General features: G+C 41.6%; 1 protein-coding gene across 2 annotated transcripts in view; it reads left to right on the top strand.

Moving 5' to 3' along the window:
- Positions 1 to 20,679, top strand: part of USP34 (ubiquitin specific peptidase 34) — a 133,325-nt gene that overhangs the window by 64,421 nt on the left and 48,225 nt on the right. For both annotated transcript variants that reach the window (XM_054987582.1, XM_054987579.1), the window contains exons 24-37: positions 1,366 to 1,465; positions 1,618 to 1,777; positions 2,347 to 2,473; positions 2,565 to 2,712; positions 5,934 to 6,034; positions 7,429 to 7,638; positions 7,927 to 8,052; positions 10,963 to 11,085; positions 11,210 to 11,293; positions 12,199 to 12,285; positions 15,836 to 16,036; positions 18,104 to 18,186; positions 18,958 to 18,998; positions 20,270 to 20,394. In XM_054987582.1, coding sequence (XP_054843557.1) covers positions 1,366 to 1,465; positions 1,618 to 1,777; positions 2,347 to 2,473; positions 2,565 to 2,712; positions 5,934 to 6,034; positions 7,429 to 7,638; positions 7,927 to 8,052; positions 10,963 to 11,085; positions 11,210 to 11,293; positions 12,199 to 12,285; positions 15,836 to 16,036; positions 18,104 to 18,186; positions 18,958 to 18,998; positions 20,270 to 20,394 — 1,716 coding nt within the window. The remainder of the gene's footprint in view (positions 1 to 1,365; positions 1,466 to 1,617; positions 1,778 to 2,346; positions 2,474 to 2,564; positions 2,713 to 5,933; positions 6,035 to 7,428; positions 7,639 to 7,926; positions 8,053 to 10,962; positions 11,086 to 11,209; positions 11,294 to 12,198; positions 12,286 to 15,835; positions 16,037 to 18,103; positions 18,187 to 18,957; positions 18,999 to 20,269; positions 20,395 to 20,679) is intronic.

Here is a 20,679-nt window from a genome sequence, read left to right as displayed (position 1 = left end):
TAAATAAATCATTACAGGTGCCTCAAAAGACTAAAAAGTTATATTCTGCTTTGAATTCTTAAGGACATAAGTGGAGCAGCATAGGGAAGTTGAATTAAATAAAACAAAGACAAAAATATGAATAACGTTCCTGTTGTAGTAAGTGTAAATAGTGCTGCTTGAAAGCCCTGTATGCTTTGGGACCGGTATACCTTCAGGACTCCCTACTCCCATACAAACCTACTTGACCGCTATGGTCATCTTCTGAGGCTCTGTTTTGGGTGTCCTGCCTTCGGAAGTTGGATGGGTGGAAATCTAAGGGAGGGAGGGCCTTTTAAGTCATGGCATCAAAATGATGGAACTCCCTCCCAAAGGATCTGTCCCCTTCTATCCCTCTGTTCCACCATTTGTTTCATCTCAGGTTCCCTCAGGCACCACTCCTTCCTGCCCTATGTTTTAATTGCGGTTTCTTTGTTTTTTAGTTTATGATTTTGTAGTTTTTTCATAATGTTTTTAATTGTTAGCTGCCTTGGCCCTGATTAGGTAGAAAGACAGGATATAAATTTTGCAAATAAATAAATACTGAATCAAGAGACTGCAGTAGACTAGCTTTTAGTCAAAGATTAGATGTTGTCAGAAGCCTGCTTTGGAAGAGGGAATAGGCGGGATTTGTCACGTCAGATTGGCCATTTGGTGTAGGTGGAGAGGCTGTTGATCTCAGATATGGAAAATTTCAAAAATGTTGGTTTTGAATTCTTTATGTCTGCATACTTTTTACTGCTATTCCTCTCTATAGTAGCTTCATATTTGGGTGTCAGTCTGTCTTTGCAAATTAGTCTCAAAGGAAGTTCAAACCCTGCAATGTTAAATGTAACATGTTATCACTAGATCAATAAATGGAATGGAGTATGATCAAACAGCAGAAATGTTAACTACTATTATAAAAGGTGCACATGGAGCATGATAGTGTGTTCTTCATTTACATTTATACCCTGGGGCAGGGGAGGAGTGGGGGACTGAAAATTTTGCATATCAGTCCTACATGTCTGTTAAAACATGAATGCGACATTCAGCCTGCACGTATCGTGTGAACACAGTGGAGTGATGGGGGAGAGTGAGGCCAAAGCTCAGACTCGCACAACATGAGGATAAAATGCCTGTTTGGCACTTAAGAACACTTGGAAGAATGTTAATGTGCAAGTTGACCAAGTTGCTCATATTTTTGTACACATTTCAGATGATAGATCGAGGTTTAGCCAATTCTAGGTGAACAGTTTTGAGTTATCTGCAAATTTTTGTTGAAAAATTAGTTCTTCAACAGCTGTTTGAGTGATCGGACACATAAACAGACTAAGTGGATAACCAGTGCTTCATTTCTTTCTGCAGTTATGTGGTATGGACCAGTTTTGGGGCATTGCTTTAAGAGCACAGTCTGGAGATGTGAGCCGTGCTGCTATCCAGTATATAAATTCCTATTATATTAATGGTATGGAATGTTAGTTTGATACAAGATTCTGAGCAATACTGTACAATTCTTGTATTGAAATTTATTTTGCCCCCATGTTTATTGCCATTATGAACCCAAAATATTTATAGTATATATAGTTGCAGAATGTTCTTTTGTAAATTGTCTTTCAGGTAAAACAGGTCTAGAGAAAGAACAAGAATTTATTAGCAAGTGCATGGAAAGTCTAATGATAGCGTCTGGCAATCTTGAGCATGATTCACACTCAAGTCTTACCATTATTGAACGTGGGCTTCTCATGCTTAAGACTCATTTAGAAGCTTTTCGGAGAAGGTAAGTTTCGTTTTTTGCATAGGAATAGGGGTAAGATTAGTTCTCTGACCTTCTCAAATTGCTTTATGTAATAAAAACTCTTGGAAATTAGAGGTGAAAAATAGCCATGTGATCAAATCTTAATTTCATCATCTAATATCACTAGAAATAGTACTTACCATACACTGAATATAGGAATCATGAATATGTAAAGAGAATTCTAGAGTAATAGTATTTATAATCTGCTGCTTCATTCCTGCATCAAATTTTAATTCATGGTACTCAGTGTTGGCCCTTGTTAAAAGATCCAATACCATAAGGGCAGGAATTCAAAGAGCTTTTTAAGCTTACACATGAGGACTGGACAAGCTCAGTGGAATTGTCTGCTCTGAAAAATTAACTCACCAACATAATTTTACCATACTGTTGAAATGAACATTTAGAAATCCATTGGGATTCCCTTTTCAGCTTGCCCCCCAAAGTCAGCCATAATAGGAGAGCATTAATGCTTCCAAAACACAGGGAGCTCAGTTTGTTGAAGCCACAAATTGTCAAGTTTCCTGCATTTTGTGATATTGCTTCCTCCTCAGGTTTGCATATCATCTGAGACAATGGCAAATTGAGGGCACTGGGATCAGCAGCCATTTAAAAGCATTGAGTGACAAACAGTCAATGCCTCTTAGAATTGTTTGTCAGCCAGCTGGACTTCCTGACAAGGTATGTGCTGGTAATCTTTATTCCAGAGGAGCATTGTTTATTCCCTGTGTCCTTTGGTTATTCTCCATTAAGCTAGCATGTTCTATTTCAGATGACAATTGAAATGTATCCTAGTGATCAGGTGGCAGATCTAAGAGCTGAGGTTACACATTGGTATGAGAATTTGCAGAAAGAACAGATAAACCAACAAGCTCAGCTTCAGGAATTTGGACAAAGCAGTCGGAAAGGAGAGTTTCCAGGTAAGTGATAAAGCATCTTTTGACATAACTTGCACCTTATGACTGCTTGATTGGCTATCAGTTTAAAATTTTGCTAGTTCGGGGACAGTTGTCCATCATGGTAGGCCTTGTAACGAACAGGCCTACTCAGCCCTTAAGATCTTGGTTAATGTCACTGAACTTTGGTTCATGTTCTAAGTTACTACAGGCTTGGCTTTGGCCCAGCTGAGAAAAAATGTCCTGGCCTGTTAATTTCCAACACCTGCAGGCCTCTGCCGGTTCTCAAGAGAGTTGACTTTGGGAGGCTGTCTCTCACCATCCCTATCTTCACTCCTCAATTTCACATGGTTAGCAATGCCAATTAAGCAAGTGAGCCCTTTTTGGCTCTTGACTGATAGCGTGATGTCGGCAGGCCAGAAAAGATGGCTCCCTGCTACACATTTTCCCTTCCCTTCTCTAAGGCATTATTCCTTTACCATCTTGTGTGTGAGAAAATTGCTTCCATGCCTCTTATTATCAATATGCCTTGACTTGCATGGCATGGAAATAGACTCCTTTATCAAGCCAAATGGTGAGAACTTACCAGCTAAGAAGCTACATCAGAGAAGCTTAGGTAGCAAGCTTTAAAGTGTTTTTAGTCAGATAGTTACTAGCTAGCAATGGAAAGGTTATTTGTTTTTCTTATCTATTGCCTGAACTAGAGTGCTTTATGCTCAGCTATACTCTCTTTATAACCTATACTTAATAAACTAAAAGATATTTTATTCTAGCCTGTGTCTGGAGTTACTAGTTGCATGTAGGTACAACCTCAGAATGAACCTGGAGACTGAAAAGTCTCACAAATAAAATGGAACAGGCACCTTCCTACTGCCTAAAGGGTCAGTGGTGGCTGCGATCAGTGCCCAGAGTAGGGGGGTGCCTGCTTCCTACAGGCCCCATCACCTGAACATATGCAGGTACCTTATGTCACTGGTCTATGTAGCTAAATATTTTCCGTTCTGTGGAACAGATCTCCAGGGTCTTTGGCAGAGAAATGCATTTCCCCGTGCCTACTACTTGAAATCTTCTAATTGAAAATCTCAGGGATTGAACCTGGAAACTTCTGCATGCAAACGATGCACCATTCCACCAAGCCATGGCCCTCTTCTATCAGGCTTTTATCTTCAGTTTGATGATTCCTAATGGTTCCTTCAAATATCTTAGGAATCTTCAGCCGAACATTGTTTTTTTAAAAATGCGTTGTTCCAAACAGTTACTATCCTAAGAATCCTAGATGTATGAATCCCATGATTTCTCAATCTCCCAAATGTACCAGTATAGATGGAATAATCCCAAAAGCTCTTCTGCTTAAGTGTACTGCCTTTTAATTCATAAACTGTCTCGGTTTGCACCCTCCCCAAAATTGGGGTAATCCAGGTTCAAGTTTCAGAGATTAAAAAAAGAGTCATCTCTGAAATTTGGGTTAGATTCTCTGATCCAAGTTGGAGAATCTCGGATTTGACCAGCCATTATTCCCTGTGGGAAAAAATGTTGGGGGGTGGGGGGACTGGCAGGGCATATTTAAAGCAAACTCCCATCAAGTTTTCAGGAAACCCACTCCTGGATGCCTACTAAAGGCCCCCAAATTTCTGTGGGCCCTTGAAGAAGCTGCCCCCAGTACACATGCATACCCTTTGCTTGGAATTCTCTGATTTGACATTAACTCCCTTGCAAGCTTAACCAAGAAAACCCAGCTAACTGCAGAAAGGAAATCCAGTGTCAAATCTGGGAATTCCAGTGTTGAATTGGACATTCCTTTACTGAAGTGGTGAGGGGGAACCTACTGTTTGTTTTGTACTTGATTAAGGAAAGGCTGTTGGACTGGCTTGCTTCCTATGGAAATGTTGAGTTGTAAATAAGAGGGAGATAACATCTGAGGAAGATCTACTAAGAATAACTTTTGAGAAAGGTCAACTACAAAATGGGCTTACATGTAGATGCTCATCAGCTTGTCTTACTACAATTTATAATGGAAGCTGTTTTACAATATCACAAGAATGGGACTCTTCTAAATTTGTGATATATGATCACATTATTTGTTGGTATATTTTACTGTCATTTATGTAATATGTTAAGACCTTACATAATTTTATGATATAATATAGTAGCCATAAATCACAGTGTTGTTTGTCGTTTAGTCTCCTCATACAGCCAGCATTATCTGAAAACAGTGCAAAAATCCACACCCCTTGTTTACCTGAGGATTGCAGCAAATTGGTGCTTACACTACAATGTTCTCTCATTCAAACCACTTTTAAAAAACCCTAAGGTCTCCCTCCAGCTGAACATACCAGTATTAGACTATCAGTATCTCAGTATTTAGAACAAGATAGATTTCTTCACTAATGAATCTTTACCACATGAAGTTTTAACTGGACAAAATTAGCCATGTGAAATCATGTGATATAAATAATATGTCCTTCAAAATTCATCCATGAAGTTTCCTCTAATCAGAATACATTTCTTAAAGATCTAGAGCTTTCAGTACTGACCTTCCATTTTTGTCTCTATGAATCATACAACTGAAGACTTTCATGGAAGCTAAACAAGCCTGTCTTACATGTTAGCATGTTCCTTGATTTGTGTATATATATTTCTAAACATAGACATGTTTCTTTTATATGATGCAGAAGACAGAGGAATGTGAAGCGAACAAGAGTACTTGATTGTGTCCATGTACAATATATCAACATTGTAATGATCTATTACTGTAGATCTACACAGTTATTACAAAGATATTAGAAAGTATTTTGAAGGCATAAAAGGTAGCTGCAACACTATTTTAAAACTTTTTCTTAAAAGATGTTTCCTTCATCATTTTAGCAGGAAAAAAAATAATTTCTTTTTTGTTTACTTCTGAATTTCCAGTGAGAGAGGGATGTATGTTACACCAGTTCTATACCTCTTCACATGGTGTAAGAATACCTAGTTTGAAACCTGTTCCATGCCAGATAGTAATACTTATTCACGACATTTTTCCTATTCAGTTTCCTAAGACTTTTCTCCCTAATTTAATACATTAGTAATAATTATTAAAATATTAATCTAATAAAAGAAAGAAATGGTGCCCAGACAGCATGGATGGGAATGATTGGTCGACTTCAGAAAATAATGGTTTGGCCCCTGTGTTATGAAACTGTTGCTTAAAAAAACAAACAGAAAACCTCCAGTCAGCTGGTAAATTAAGTTTTGCTCTATTTTAGGTGGTCTTATGGGACCTGTGAGAATGATCTCATCTGGACATGAACTGACAACTGATTATGATGAAAAAACTCTTCATGAATTAGGTTTTAAAGATATGCAGGTATTGACAAACCCATAAAAGATAATTTTGCTCTATTAAAAACTCTTCAGAAACAGCTATAAAACAAATATACAACCCACTTGGAGCTGTAGTAGGACCTGATCTGTTTAAATCACTGGTACTCACTTTGAAGCTTGAAGAGAGCCATATTTGCTATTTCCATCAACCAAAAAAGCCGCATTTACTGCTGTCCCTGGAACTAGACCTGCACCTCAGGGAGACCACACCTTATCCATTCCTCTAGCAGTGGCTGTCGAAACCACCTGCCAACCACAAGCCACCCTGGAAAGGGCCTGAAACATGAGGCAGGTGTCACATTGGGGAATTGTGCTCAGAAGAGCCCCGGGTGGCATCTTAAAGAAACATTGAGTATACTCATTGAGTATGACTGCCTTAAATGTCTTAGAAGTCAGCACAATACATCTCCAAGTATAATTTGCATGCATATTCATACCAGCTAAAGCCTCCTACTTCGTAATTCTGAATTCTATGTTTTATTAGACAAGCTGTATTTTTAACACTTGTGACTAACAGTCCAGTCTGATGTTGATGTGCTGCTAATGCCGGCATGAGGTGGTATACCTAGTTGATAATATATATACCAGATTAGGAAAGACATGTAGAGAAAGGCAAGGCACTGGTATAGCATGCCTGTGGTCCCCACTTCTGGCTCTGTATGTGGTTAGCTACCAAAGAGCTTGGAGAGGAGTCCCACACAGAGATAACGTTTGGTACCATCAGACCGGGAGTTCTTACATGTATGTTCTAAGTGTGCACAGGGATTTTATTTAAGGAAGCTGTGATTTGTCTGCAGAGTCAGAATCTTTAGTTCCACTGTGTCTGTGTTGCTCCCATTTGAGTTCAGTGGAGGTATTTAGACATGCCACAGGGAAGATGGAAACCAGCTTTTTAACAAATGCAGGGGATTAACCCTATAATTACAGAATAATATAGGGTGGCTAGAGGGTATGTTTCCCAGTGACCCTTTTATGTTTTTAGTTTATCTGTTTAGTCATCAAGGGCTATGAATAAGTTCAAGCAAAGTGGAAGTCAGGCTATATTATATCAGAGATATAATCTCATAGCCATGAAAAGGCAGAGCGAAAGAGCAAAGGCTCTCTCTGCGGTGCCAGCATTCATGGGCAGGGGACTGGCTTCTGGCTTTCCACCTGTGTGACTACAGGATTAGGCATGGGATAACTTTTTGTTTGTTGTATTTTTAGGTAGCTTCATAAACATGCAACACCTAGCGGAATGAATATTGACTTAATATGCCAATTTGAATAAAAGAAAAACAACATAAATGTCATCATCTTCTGAGAAGCTGACTCACAAATATGCTGCCTTGGAGTACTGATTGCTGGTGGTGTCATTTTCTCTTTTGTTTTTTGAAGATGGTGTTTGTATCCTTGGGTGCTCCGAGGAGGGAGCGAAAGGGGGAAGGTGTTCAGCTTCCAGCATCCTGCTTACCACCTCCCCAGAAGGACAATATCCCAATGCTGTTACTTCTGCAAGAACCTCACCTTACCACTCTCTTTGATTTATTGGAGATGCTTGCCTCTTTTAAACCTCCTCCTGCAGAAGTAGTTATGGAAGACAGTGAGGTACTTTTGATCAAATTCTTCTGTAGTCGATATAGTATGGCACTTTATTAAAGGTAATTCAATGTATTGTAAGTCCTGGTGACTTGCTAGTTTATCAGTGCAGTAAATTTTGTATCATGCTTCTGTATTGTATTTCACTTGCCTTTTCAACTGTGTGTCAGAGTAACTCCAGTGAGGTTTATATCCCTTTGCATTTTTGGAAGTTGACAGTAAATAATGCAAATTATTTCACATGGATTGATTTAGCTTAATATAAGAGATTTTTTTTGTGCATTTATGTCTGTGCAGAGCATAAAATGTGAGGAGCTCCACCTTCATGCAGAAAATCTTTCAAGGCGAGTCTGGGAATTGTTAATGCTTCTACCTACATGCCCCAATATGCTGCAGGCATTCCAAAATATTTCAGATGAACAGGTGAGTGAAGTTAGAAGAAGAACGTGCTGTCGAGTTGCAGCCAACTCAAGGTGCGCTCGATCCATGGGGAATTCCAGACAAGAGATGAGCAGAGGTGGTTTGCCATTGCCTTCCTCTGCCTAACAACCCCAGTCTTCCTTGGTGGTCTGCCGTCCAAGTAGCGACTGTGGCCAAGCCTGTTTAGCTCCCAAGCTCTGACAAATGGGATATAAATGAAGTAAATATAACCTGGCATCATAATTTTCGTGTTTGGTGTTTGAGTATGCTTGACAGTGCACCCTCTACTTGGCAATGCAGTTAATCACAGTATTGACACGAAAGCTTTGAAAGCACATGTAAGATTGTCTCAGCTTTTTGTTGTGTTCATCTCATGAAAATTCATCAGAGGACATGTGGATTCATCCACTTGGTAGCAGCAGTATAGCATTAGACTGTCATCTGTATTACTGTGCTTCAGTGGTTCCTAGTGTTCTCTTATATGGTACCTAAGACCTTAAAGAGCCTATATTGCTGTGTGTGAGCCACTGTGCTGCCTGCTCCACCAGGTTGCCCCTTCTGCCATCCTCCCGGGCACCCCGAGGCTTCTCCCTAAATGTCAGAATTGGGGAGGGGAGGGGGTTGCTCCATCTGGCTCCTCCTCCTACCCACTGCATTGTGACTCTCCACCTGTCAGGTCGCACCAGCCTCACTGAGAAGAGCCCCTTTTAAGATAGCCCATCTTCCCCCCCACTCCATGGGGCCCACCAATTTCCTGGGGATTCTGCCCCTTCCCCATTCACTCCGCCCCAGGGAACAGGGAATGTGATAGGTCTGTCATCTGTCACTCTACCCCAGCTGGGCCCACTTCCCCACCCAGCATCCCATGGCCTCGTGTGGGCAAAAGCCAGGCCCCACCCCCTTTCCGTCCCAGGCCCCTGCCTTCCGGCCCAAGCATGCTCAGCCCAGCTGCATTGGGTGAGGCCACCCTTTGGCCACCACAGCTTGAGCAGATGGCTGGGGCAGCCTCTTCTGATTGGGGGCCAAGGGCTTGCTGCTCGGGAGGTGAGGCTGTGCCAGCTGCTCAGGCCCCACCTCCTGTGCTCTGCTCCAGGTGGGCGAGAACTCTGGCCACAGCCCTCGCAGTGGGGCATGGCCCCTGGGGGGGGGGTGCATTGCTGCCTTGGCCTGCTTTGGTGGCATCCTTCCCAGCACTGTGGGACTCTGTGGCTTGCACCCTACCTCCTCCTCCAGCTGCCACTCATCCTCTAGCCTCACCATCGCCCGGAGCATCCTTTGGCTGGGGGCCAATTGACCTATGGCAGCTGGGTCAGCTTAGGGGTCGGAGGTCTCCCTCTGGTGGGGGTGGGTGACCTCCAACAGCCCCCAAGCCAGGAGGGTGGCAACTCCACTGAGTCCAGGGCAGGCAGCAGCCATGATGTACCCTGTAGCTAGGCTTACCAGTTACCTACTTATGGCAAGCAATCTCCTGGTAATTTTCTATTTGCCTGCTGCTCTTCCAATAAAAATAAAAATAAAGCTCTGAGGTACAACCCAGAAGTGACAGCGATAGCTCTAGAAATTGTAGGGTTCTGCAATTCCTAGAGCTACCCATTGCCACTTCCGGATTGTATCCTGAAAATGATGTACCAGTGACAAGATCAGATCCTTTTACTTATTGTTCTTCTGCTGTAGTTCTCCCTCTCTCCCACCTCCATCTGATTGGCAATCCTAGCTGTAGCTCAGTTAGGAGCACTGAAAATGCCCGAAAAGTGACAGCACTAAAAACATAGGGACAAAAGCTTTTTGAGCCTCAGTGCAAATATTATGAATTATGCCAGAAAGTATATAGGAACCGATTGTTCGACACTGGTATCAATACACCCTATCGGGTAACAAAGACATTCTTCTGTGTTTTGAATGGTTGTAGTAGCAATTATTTCATAACTCTTGAACTGAGCTGATCCGCATTATTTTGTTGCATTGAAAAACAATGTACTTTTGTGGACAGTTATTTTTCTTGCTTCTGGTCACCGTGTGGGAGGATGTTCAAAAGGCTTCTAAATGTAAACTTTTTTGCTGCACTAATCCTTTGTGACCAAGATACAATGAAATCATTGCACGCATGGCAGAGAATTGCTTTGACACTTCCTCTGCAATTGAACAGCAGGATTTGAGTCCAGGGACACCTTAGAGACCAACAAGGTTTTCAGTCTGTAAACTTTCAAGAGTCAGAGTTCCACTTCAGACACTGAAAATCTCGTTGTTCTCTTTAAGATGCAGCTAGTCTCAAATTCTGCTGTAGTACTGCAGACCTGTCTACCCTCCTAAATCTTCCCCGTTGTTGCTTGCAGTGTTGAAGAGTCAAATTGTTTTTCAATTTAAATAAAAAATAATAAATTGACAAGTGACTTGCTGCTTCAGCATCTGAGGGAAGTTCCAGAGAATCTCCAACATTTCATAGATCCAGAGGAGTTAGCCGTGTTAGTCTGTAGTTGCAAAATAGTAAAGAGTCCAGTAGCACCTTTAAGACTAACCAACTTATTTGTAGCATAAGCTTTTGAGAACCACAGCTCTCTTCATCAGATGCCTCTGACGAAGAGAGCTGTGGTTCTCGAAAACTTATGCTACCAATAAGTTGGTTAGTCTTAAAGGTGCTACTGGACTCTTTACTATTTTCCAACATGTCAGCATTTCTCTCTTTGATTTCTGCCTCAGACTTTTTGAAAGAACATCAGGAGCCAATGGTGGCATCTTGTAGCACAGCTTAAGAACTGTCACTTCATATTTGTGCCATCATTATCTTCTGTTGAATATAATTTAAATAGTTAAGGAATGTTGTAATAAATGAAAATTAATACAAACCTGTTAGTTGCCTTCTCCTTAGGCTATTGTGCTGGTGTTACTGGTTGTAATGCTTTGATCTTTTTAAAGGGTAATGATGGATTCAATTGGAAAGATCTCTTGAGAATAAAAAGTGCCCATAAACTTTTGTATGCCCTTGAAATCATTGAAGCTCTTGGAAAACCCAACAGAAGAATAAGGCGGGAATCCACGGTAAAAATCAATTTGCATTTTAAAATGTCCTTAAATGGCATTATGTCTCTGTCTCTCTCTTGATCTAGATGCTAGATATATTGCATGTCTTTGGTAATAATTCAGTTTTTGTCTTTAACTTTAGGGAAGTTACAGTGATCTGTATCCAGATTCTGATGACTCGAGTGAAGATCAAATAGAAAATAGTAAAAACACTTGGAGCTGCAAGGTTAGTTGATATTACATTTCTGTGCTGTCTTTGTGACCGAAACATACACCTTTTTCTGCTGAAATCAGTGAAAAATTTGAAAGTTGCTTTCATGAAGCTGGGATTTTACAGCAGAAGGGACCAACTTGTAGTAAACAAACCTCTTGCTTGCTGAAATCCTTGCATTAAAAGTCTGTTGTGTTCCTGAGGATAAGGTTGTAGAGTAAGATTTTATTTTAAAATTTTCTTTGTCACCTTTCTACCCAAACAGGGTCCACAAGACAGCAAACACCAAAGCATTAAAACTGCAATTTAAACATTTAAAATTTTACTATTTTACTTCAGACTCTTATGTAGGGAGTACAAATTCAACCCATGTGTTCACTTTGAAAAATGTTGGGGAACTGCAACTGATTTGGATGTTTCTCACACATACTTCACACTAGTTATTTAGGATATGTATGAGTGTGGTCAGTATTAAGGCAATGCATTACATTACATTGCACTATCTGTCATAGAAGTGACAGTGAACAGAGGCATGTTTATCTTTTGCTGTGTAAATTGTACTTTTTATTTTTTTAAAAGATGAAAAATGGGTGTGTTGTGAAGTGTAGAGAATCCCCTCCAGTCTGCTGAGCAACACCCTGGTGCTTCTAACACAGAATAATCAAACACATTAGCATCCAAAAGTCATGAGATAATGTGTAGGATTTCAAAAACTTAAGGAATATATGGTCTCTCTTCTTCAGTTGTGAACCTTTCTTTCCTACTTCTATAGTTATGTGGACTAGACACTTTAAAAGGGAGATATTTGTTTGTGAGATAACAAAAAGCTGCTTAGTAATGTTTGATAGAGACGTTTGTATCATGCAACATAATATTTAATGTTGGTATTTTATTTTAGCTTTCATAACTTTTTTATACAGTTTGTTGCTTCTGGAGGGCTTCAGCAGCTACTGGAAATCTTTAATTCTGGGATTCTAGAGCCTAAAGAGCAAGAATCGTGGACTGTGGTAGGTCCTTCTTGGCTATGTTCCTTAATCACATTTATAGCTTGACAGATTCTTTTTCATAAGAGGGTCACCAAGACATAAGCATGTGCATTGTTAGGAACTTGTTTCCTCAGTCAAGCTAGAGCTTCCCTGACTGCAAGGCTTTCCCTGTTTATTTCAACAGCAAGTGTTGCTTTGTGTGTGCAATTGGCCATGCTCAGTGCCCACCTCTATTGAAGTGAATGTGGAAGCCTGCAGTATGTGGATCTTTTCTGTGAAGTTCATTATAGTACACACATTTAAGGCATTTTTTAAACACGGCTAATTCTAAAATCTTTAAAGATGTTATTAACTGTCAAAACACACACTGCTGTCACTTAACACTACCTCTTCACCTTTGAACTTTCTCCCTCCATCCAGTCTCTTGTATCCTAGTGGCATGTCTGAAATTTCCACTTAAATGTCTTGTCACTTTCTCAAGCTCCTTCCGCCCAGCATCTCATCTTTCCTTTCCAGCTTTGCTCTCCTCATTTCCCCCATGTTCCATTGATAGCATTTCCCCACTATTTTCTCCCTTTACAACAATGCAAAATGCAACCCTTTCTCACTACCCATCAGCAAAATCTTGTTCACTGTCCAGTCTGTTGCCTTTACTACATCAGCCTTCTGTACTGTAGTGTTCAATGTCTGAGTTCAGCCCCTTGCTTCTATACAGCATTCTGCCATCAAAATAATTCCTCTTTTTGATGTATTGTCGAAGGCTTTCACGGCCGGAGAACGATGGTTGTTGTGGGTTTTCCGGGCTGTATTGCCGTGGTCTTGGCATTGTAGTTCCTGACGTTTCGCCAGCAGCTGTGGCTGGCATCTTCAGAGGTGTAGCACCAAAAGACAGAGATCTCTCAGTGTCCTCTTTTTCATCATTAGGAAATTCCTCTTTTTCATCATTAGGAAAGGAATCTTTGAGTGGGTTGTGCCTCCCCCTTTATCCGTGAGCAGGACATATGCACATTTCTTGCAAAGGCTTCCACTATGGCCAGGGAAATGTCTCCCCCCTTCCCAGTCCATGCCCTGCCTTCTCCCATGAACAAAACATCAAAAGAAATCTGCTTTGTCTGCTCATGCCAAAGCCACCTCAGAATGCCCTAAGGAAGCGACTTCAGCGGAGCCCCCACAACAGGACAGCACAACAGCCTTGTGCTTTGGAGCTCCAGAGCAAACTTCCTTGATGGCTACCAACACTTCTCCTTCAGCTGTTGTTCTCCTCTCCCCTGCCAAAGCACTGGTAGGGATAGAGAGCAATCAGCAGGCCCTCTTCCACTCTGAAGTAACGGTCTGCAGAAGCATTCCTAGCTTATCTGAGCTGATGCCTCTCTCTCTCTTGCATCTCCACAAGGCCAGAAGGCCCTGGCAAGCATGAGCACTGAAAGTGTGTTACCCCGCACCTCCCATCTTCCAGTCTGAACTACGGGAAGGGAGCTTCAAAATAGTGAAGGGGAAAATGCTTCTGCCTTCTGAGGATGGCTCTTCTCTCCATTCCCCACATATCAACATTGACAGGGGTTCTCTCCATCCAGATCTCTGGCTATATGCTAAAAAAGTAGTAACATCTGCACAATCTGAGAAAGGCACGAAAAAAGAAAACACTATAAAAAGAGGGAGACCGCCTCTTCCTCCTCCCCTGCGCCCCGAAAAGGTGAAGAAAAGGATATAGCAGATGCCAGTACCATTCCTCTGAGGAACCTAGCTCTTACTCCCCAGATCCGAGGGCTACCAACAGAGCCAACCATTGCAGCTCTTCTTCTAGGCCCCACAGACCATGAGGCTGGGGCACCTTCCTGCCCTTGCTTCCTAGGCTGGCACATTTTATCCCCTCTGGCCATTTGGAGTCATTGCATTCCAACTCTTATTCTGATTCCATGCCTTCAGATAAGGAAGAAGGAGAGCGGTCAGATGAAGCAACTACATCATCAGGCTCAGCTACAACAGGGCTGTTTCAACAAGAAGACTTCCTGCACCTCTTGGGGGAAGTCACCTCCTGCCTAAGATTCACCGGACAAGCTGTCCCTGAGGTTTCTCAGAAAACTTCCAACAGGGAACAGGCTAGGTTCTTTCATTAGCCAGTGCCAGCTCCTGCTATCATGTCCTTTGACGAGGGCCCTCAGATATGGTTGTGCCTCCATGGAGGAAGGGCACAAGTTAGATGTTTGGAGGGCTTTCCACATCTGTATTAAAAGGACAGAAGCCTTCCGATCCTGCGATACTTTCTTTGTCTCCTTCTTACCTAATACCATGGAGAAGAAGGCCCCATTGGCAACAGTGCCAAATGGATTAAAGCATGCATTTCCTTAGCCTATGATGCACAACATATTCTGACGTCGTCTTGGGTGACTGTCTGTTCCACAAGAGCAGCTGCTACTTCTGCAGCCTTTTTTACTCATGTATCCATTGCAGAAATCTGTAGGACATCCACTTGGACATCAGCCTCTGCTTTTGTGAGGCACATTAGCATTGGCAGAGGCAGGGTTTGACAGATATGTCCTCCAAAAGATAGTTTCTCAATAATTCTGCCCCGATTTGGGATAAGGAAGCTTTTCTGTATCCCACTTAATACATTCCCCCACTGATGGAGAACAAAACATTGGACTAATCATGAGGTATTTTCCATCAGTGGATTAGAAGTAATCCTTCAACCTAGTTGGCAAAGAAGAATTCAAGAGGAACTACACAGTTGGATGTGGAGCTCATTAGGAACCATTGTTTATCCTGGTATTGCATTCTGATAGTATGTCCAGTTACAGGTCTTCAGACTGATACAGAATTATACCCTGAGATGGCCGTGCCACATATGGAGCTGTCTCATCAAAAGCTTGGCAAGATATCAGCCGGGGTGGGGGTGGGGGGGCTCCTTGAGCATAGTGGAAGACTTTGCAAGAAATTGGCATATGCCCTGCCCATGGAGAAAGGGCAGGTACAAGCCACTGAAGGATAATTTCCAATCCACTGATGAGAACAAACCTTCGTGGTAAGTCCAATATTTCATTCTCATCATTCTGACCATATGATGCTACTTTTTAAATCCTTATACTGGCTTCATGTCTAATGCCAGATGTAGCACAAATACTTTGTTCCCTTCAGTCTTCTGTGACTTGCCCCCCTACACCCACATCATGATGCATCTCTGCCTGTTGCTTTGTTAGTCCAACTTCTCCGTCCTCATTTAACCCAAGATCTTCTGCTCCTTCAAACTACTTTGCCCTTTATGCTTATTGTTCCTTTTGCCTAGAATCATTTCCTAGAACACCTGCATGATGCCACTTCTTCCTTTCCTCTTTCCCATCGCAACTAAACCTAAGTACATTTAACTAGAATGAACACACATTCTTCACAAGTTTGTTCCTGTTCTACCTCCCTCCCCTCCTTATGCTGTTTCAGATTTTAGATTGTAGTGCCCTCTGGGCAGCTATTTGTCTTATACTTCATAAAGCACCATACTCTTTGTGAAGCTATATAAATAAATAAAAATCAGAATGATAAACCAACTTAAAACTGAGCCGAATTTCCTTATTTGCAGTGGCTGCTTGATTGTTTAGCCTGCTTGCTGAAGTTGATATGCCAGTTTGCAGTAGATCCCTCAGATTTGGATTTGGCTTATCATGATGTCTTTGCCTGGTCTGGAGTAGCTGAGAGCCACAGGAAAAGAACTTGGCCGGGGAAATCACGGAAAACTGCAGGAGACCATGCAAAGGGCCTTCACATACCTCGCCTGACAGAGGTGAGGCACAAACAACTACATTTTCTGCATAACTTTTTAAACTACTTGGACTAAGGCAAAATGTCCCCTTCCCTGGCATCAGCATTTCGCTAATTCTTTTAGACTACCTCTCCTCTGTCTACTGAATTCCTGTTGTAACAGCCAGGTATAGACAAACCTAAGGCAGGAAGATAAAACTTGATTAAAGGACACAAAGCTGTCTTGAGGAAGCATGGACTTAAATGAACAAGTACATTCTGTATCTATTTTCATGATTTATGCCCTGCGTTTCTCATCAGTGGGGACACAAACAAAGCAGCATACATCATTCTACTGTCCTCCATTTTATCCTCCAACAACCCTGTGAGGTAGAAAAGCAAGTTTTGAGTCCAGTAGCACCATAAAAACCACAAGATTTCCAGGGTATAAACTTTCTAGAGTCAAAGCTCCATTCATCACATACATATCTGACAAAGGGAGCTTTGACTCTTTACAGGTCATACCCTGGAAATCTTGTTGAACTTTAAGGTGCTACTGGACTTGAATCTTGCTCTTCTACTGTGGTCCAGTGTGGTTACCCACCTGAAATGCATGTGAGGTAGGTTAGCCTGAGATTGTGTAACTGGTTCAAGGCCACCCGGCAACGTTCCCTGGCAGAGTGGGGATTCGAACCCATGCCTTCCAGCTTCTGTTACAACACTTTAACCACTACACATGTTGGTTCCTTCCTTTGTCCTACCCTATACAAAGAGCTTTGAATGGGGTACATAGGAAAAAGAGATTACCCATCCCAGAAAATCAAACAAAGTGGCAATTCCATAGCTTCCCCAGTTGGAAACTGTAACATAAGGCTATTTTGACTACTAGCCCCTCCTTTAAAGTGGCATGTAGGATGATGTGTAAGTAGGACATACAAGTGCAAACTGCTGCTCACCTAGGGACATTTGCAACATACTTCAAGTGGAAGGTTAGCTGTGATAAAGTGTTGGAAATGCCAGAGACCTTACAAAGCACATGGGGCAGTTGAGCTTAAAATGACTGTGTGCTGAAATGAAATGAGCTCAGGGTTCGACCAAAGCTGCTCCTAAGTTGTAAAAGGCACTGGGCAGTGGAGCAGGTTTTCTGGCGAATTGTGAGAACTCTGCTCTTGGCAGATTTTAAGGGAGTAATGAAATATTCAAGTGCATTTGGATGGCTGTAGGTTACCCTGCTGTTGCTCCAGCTCTGAGATTTATATAGGCAAAAGTTCAAAAGTAACCATTAACTGTGGCTTGCAACCATATGAATAAACTTAGCTAGAGCTAATGAGAGACATCTGCTTTCATGGCAAACTATAGTTGCTGTTATGTCTGAATCATAAACTATAGGTTGGATCCAGCCAACTTTTCCACTGATTGCAAAAAGAAGGGGGGAGCATCCAAAAAGGGATGCTGAGGAACACGGGACCTGCAGGAACAAAAAAATGTGTGGGACAAGGGCTGTAGGAAGGAGAGTGATTAGGTGATTACTATTATTAAGCGATTACTACTATTGCTGTAAGAATGATCCTACTGGGTAGTTCCTACATGTTAGTCTTAGAATTGCTTCTTTCAGCTCTCTATTGGATTTCTGCTGGTTTTAAATTTTTGCAAATTTGCATGTACATTCTCTATTATACATTTATTGAAATGTCTTTGAAACTGACTGTACTAACTTGCACTGTGTAATCCAACTTGAGTCTTGGTAAAGGCGGCTATAAATAACATAAATAAATAAATAAATAAATAGGTAAGATTGAGTGGAAAAAGTTGGTTGGATCTGGTCCTGTGACTTGTGCTTTTCCTTGCAAAAGTATTATAAACAGTGGTTTAATCTTGATTTGGGATCCAGATTTGTAATTAGAACAACAAATTGTAGTTTTGTGCTTCATGTGTAATGGCAAACTGTGACTCATTCATGAGGTGAAAGACTGTGATTTGCTGTTAGGTCTTTGTCAGGCCATAGTTGCCTAACTATGTTTCAGGTTTGTTCAAAGGCATAAAGAATGCATATAGTTTCTAAGATAGCAGCTGCATTAACTGTTTTCTTTTGACTTCAATTTTTTTAAAGGTATTTCTTGTACTTGTCCAGGGAACCAGCTTGATTCAGCGACTTATGTGTGTTGCTTATACATATGACAACTTGGCGCCTAGGTACAATAACCTTTTTTTAATACCTTTGGTAAGATTTATAGTATATGTATTTGCATTAAAGCATCGTAGTGAATTGATGAGTTTCAGAAAGGAATAAAATGTAGTTTTTAAAAGTATAGTAGAAGTGATTGTTTTTTCTAGACTTCCCTATAAGGCATTGTACTGCAATATTTTGTGAACTTGGCTTCTCGCCCATGTGAGAGAGGAAAATCACCCAATTATGCAGGGCATTCTTGTTCTCAACAGTGCCGTGGCAGGGGGAGGACCTACTTTTGATCTAGAAGACACAAACAATTATGTTGGGCAGCCTGTAGTCTGTCAGCACAGCCGTGATCTGATGTTGGTACCTGCCCATGCTGGTTGCTGGAGCCAGTGCAAGCTATCCTGTCCTCCCACCTTTGGCTCCACTTTGGCCCTGCAGGCACAAGGCCTGGCTGTTCACAATCCCTACTGGCCCCCAGCATGCAGCTTTGCTGAACCTTTTTCTCCATGCTCCATGCTATAGGCTATACACAACGAAATAGTATTCTGTACAAAGCTACAAATGCTCATGAAGAGGGGGTGTTATGGCTTCCCACCCAGAGATTTTATCAGGACCTTTTGTGTTTAAGGGACCTGTTTTCACTGATAATTCTTCACATGCCCCATTTCCTCTCATTTAGCAGGCTTATATATGTAACATCTTGCTATTATGATAGTTGCTGCTTTTTAGTATGATATGTTAGGTTTCTTTCATCAAAGTCTAATTGGCATGTTTTTCTTCCTGAACAGGGTGTTGAAAGCTCAAGCTGATCATAGGTCAAGACATGAAGGTTAGCAATGCACTACTTAGCAGCAAAATTGATTAGTTGATTCAGCTAACTTTGTGTCATATCATCCTAAAGGATAGGCTTTAGAGCAAAAAAAATAGCACATCACTGTAGATGCATTATAAACTTTTCTGGGGAGCGAAGAACCTTTATTCTATTTGGTGGAGAGATTTATCTTGAAAACTGCTTTGCAGAGGCATCTGTACCTCAAATAGGAGCGCATCAAGACTAATTCTCCTGCAGTGGCAGAGATTATCCTGGAACAAATTACTCTTCCTTTTTTGCTTTGCTTAGTTCCTTCCAGTGGGGGAGCTCCCCCGCCCTTCCAGTCCTGTGCACCACCAGGGTGCTTTCTAGCTTGTGGGAATGGGGTGCATGGAGGAAAACAAAATGGACTGGTTGTGAAGTGGAATATGGGCTAGCTTTGGGAAATAGAGGTGGGCACGAAGCGAAATACGAACCAAAGTTCGTGACAAACTGGGCAGGTTCTGATGAACTGTGATGAACTTTAGAGCTGTTCATTTGGTTCGTGGAGTTACAGAATCTTCCTCTCCATCCCACATTTTCATGGCAACTTTTTGATGCTGCACCATATTTCAGAGGAGCCAATGCAAGTCAATTGGCAATGGAACTTTCTTGGGGGCAACCGCTTTGGGGGTGTATAATTTGGACATCTGAAATCCAATCTTTGTCAAACTTGGAAGGTGGCTGGAGGAGAGCCTGCTGAAGAGTTCCTGTGAGTTTGGTATCTCTTGACTGTCAAAGGGGCCGTTCTACAACCCCTGAAAGTGATGAACCAAACGAACCGGTTCACAAACCTGGGCAAGTTTGTGAAAGTTTGTGGTTCGTGAAACACGACGAACCACGGTTCATGGCGGTTTTGCTGGTTCATGCTCATCTCTATTGGGAAAGAAGCAAAAGCATCCATGTCAGGGAGCAGTCGTCTCTTTCTGACAGTAATGATTGAAAAGAAATTTAAATGGTTGGGTGGTGGCTGCTGCCATTTTCAGTAACTTTTACTGAACTAAATTTGACTGAGTGTGTGTTGGGGGAGTAGGGGGTTGTTGCTCCAGACGCTTCTCAAGGTGGACTTAAACAGACATAGCTGCTTTACAGGCATATCCATCCAGTTTAAGCAAGATGGCTACTTTGCAAGTGCAAAGTTCTCATGGGAAAGTACCTCTGCATTCTGTTCAAGCTCTTGATCTTGAAAGAAAACCCAGAGGGTATTGTGTATGAACTCTGTTAATTGCTGTGTTTTGGTCTTCCCTTAGTTACTCACTATTCAATGTGGCTCTTAGTGAGTTGGGCTCACTGCTGCTCTATAGTGAAATCCAGCCTAGCAGATAGTGATAATTTACACGACTGGCTAAAGAAACTTACCCTTCTCATTCCTGAGGTAGGTTTTTTTTTAAAAAAGGTCATACCTTATGTCAAATTTAAGTACTCCAGTCATTTCAAATAGCTTAGTTTTCCAGGACTCAGTTTTTTATCCTTAATTACTGTGAGCCCATTCAAATATCCTTCTTCCTACATTGCTCTTTTTTAGTCTGTGTTTTATCTCCAGAAACATTCAGAAATAACATTTTGTTTGAATTTTATGAAGAGATGTCTGCACCATTGTTTAGATTCAGGCTAACAGTAGATGTATCAAACATGATGAAAGCAGTGTTTACACACGCTA

The sequence above is a fragment of the Eublepharis macularius genome, chromosome 1 (assembly GCF_028583425.1).
Source record: "Eublepharis macularius isolate TG4126 chromosome 1, MPM_Emac_v1.0, whole genome shotgun sequence".
Taxonomy (NCBI): Eukaryota; Metazoa; Chordata; class Lepidosauria; order Squamata; family Eublepharidae; genus Eublepharis; species Eublepharis macularius.
Note: the sequence above shows the minus strand (reverse complement) of the source record. Positions and strands in the feature narration are given on the sequence as shown.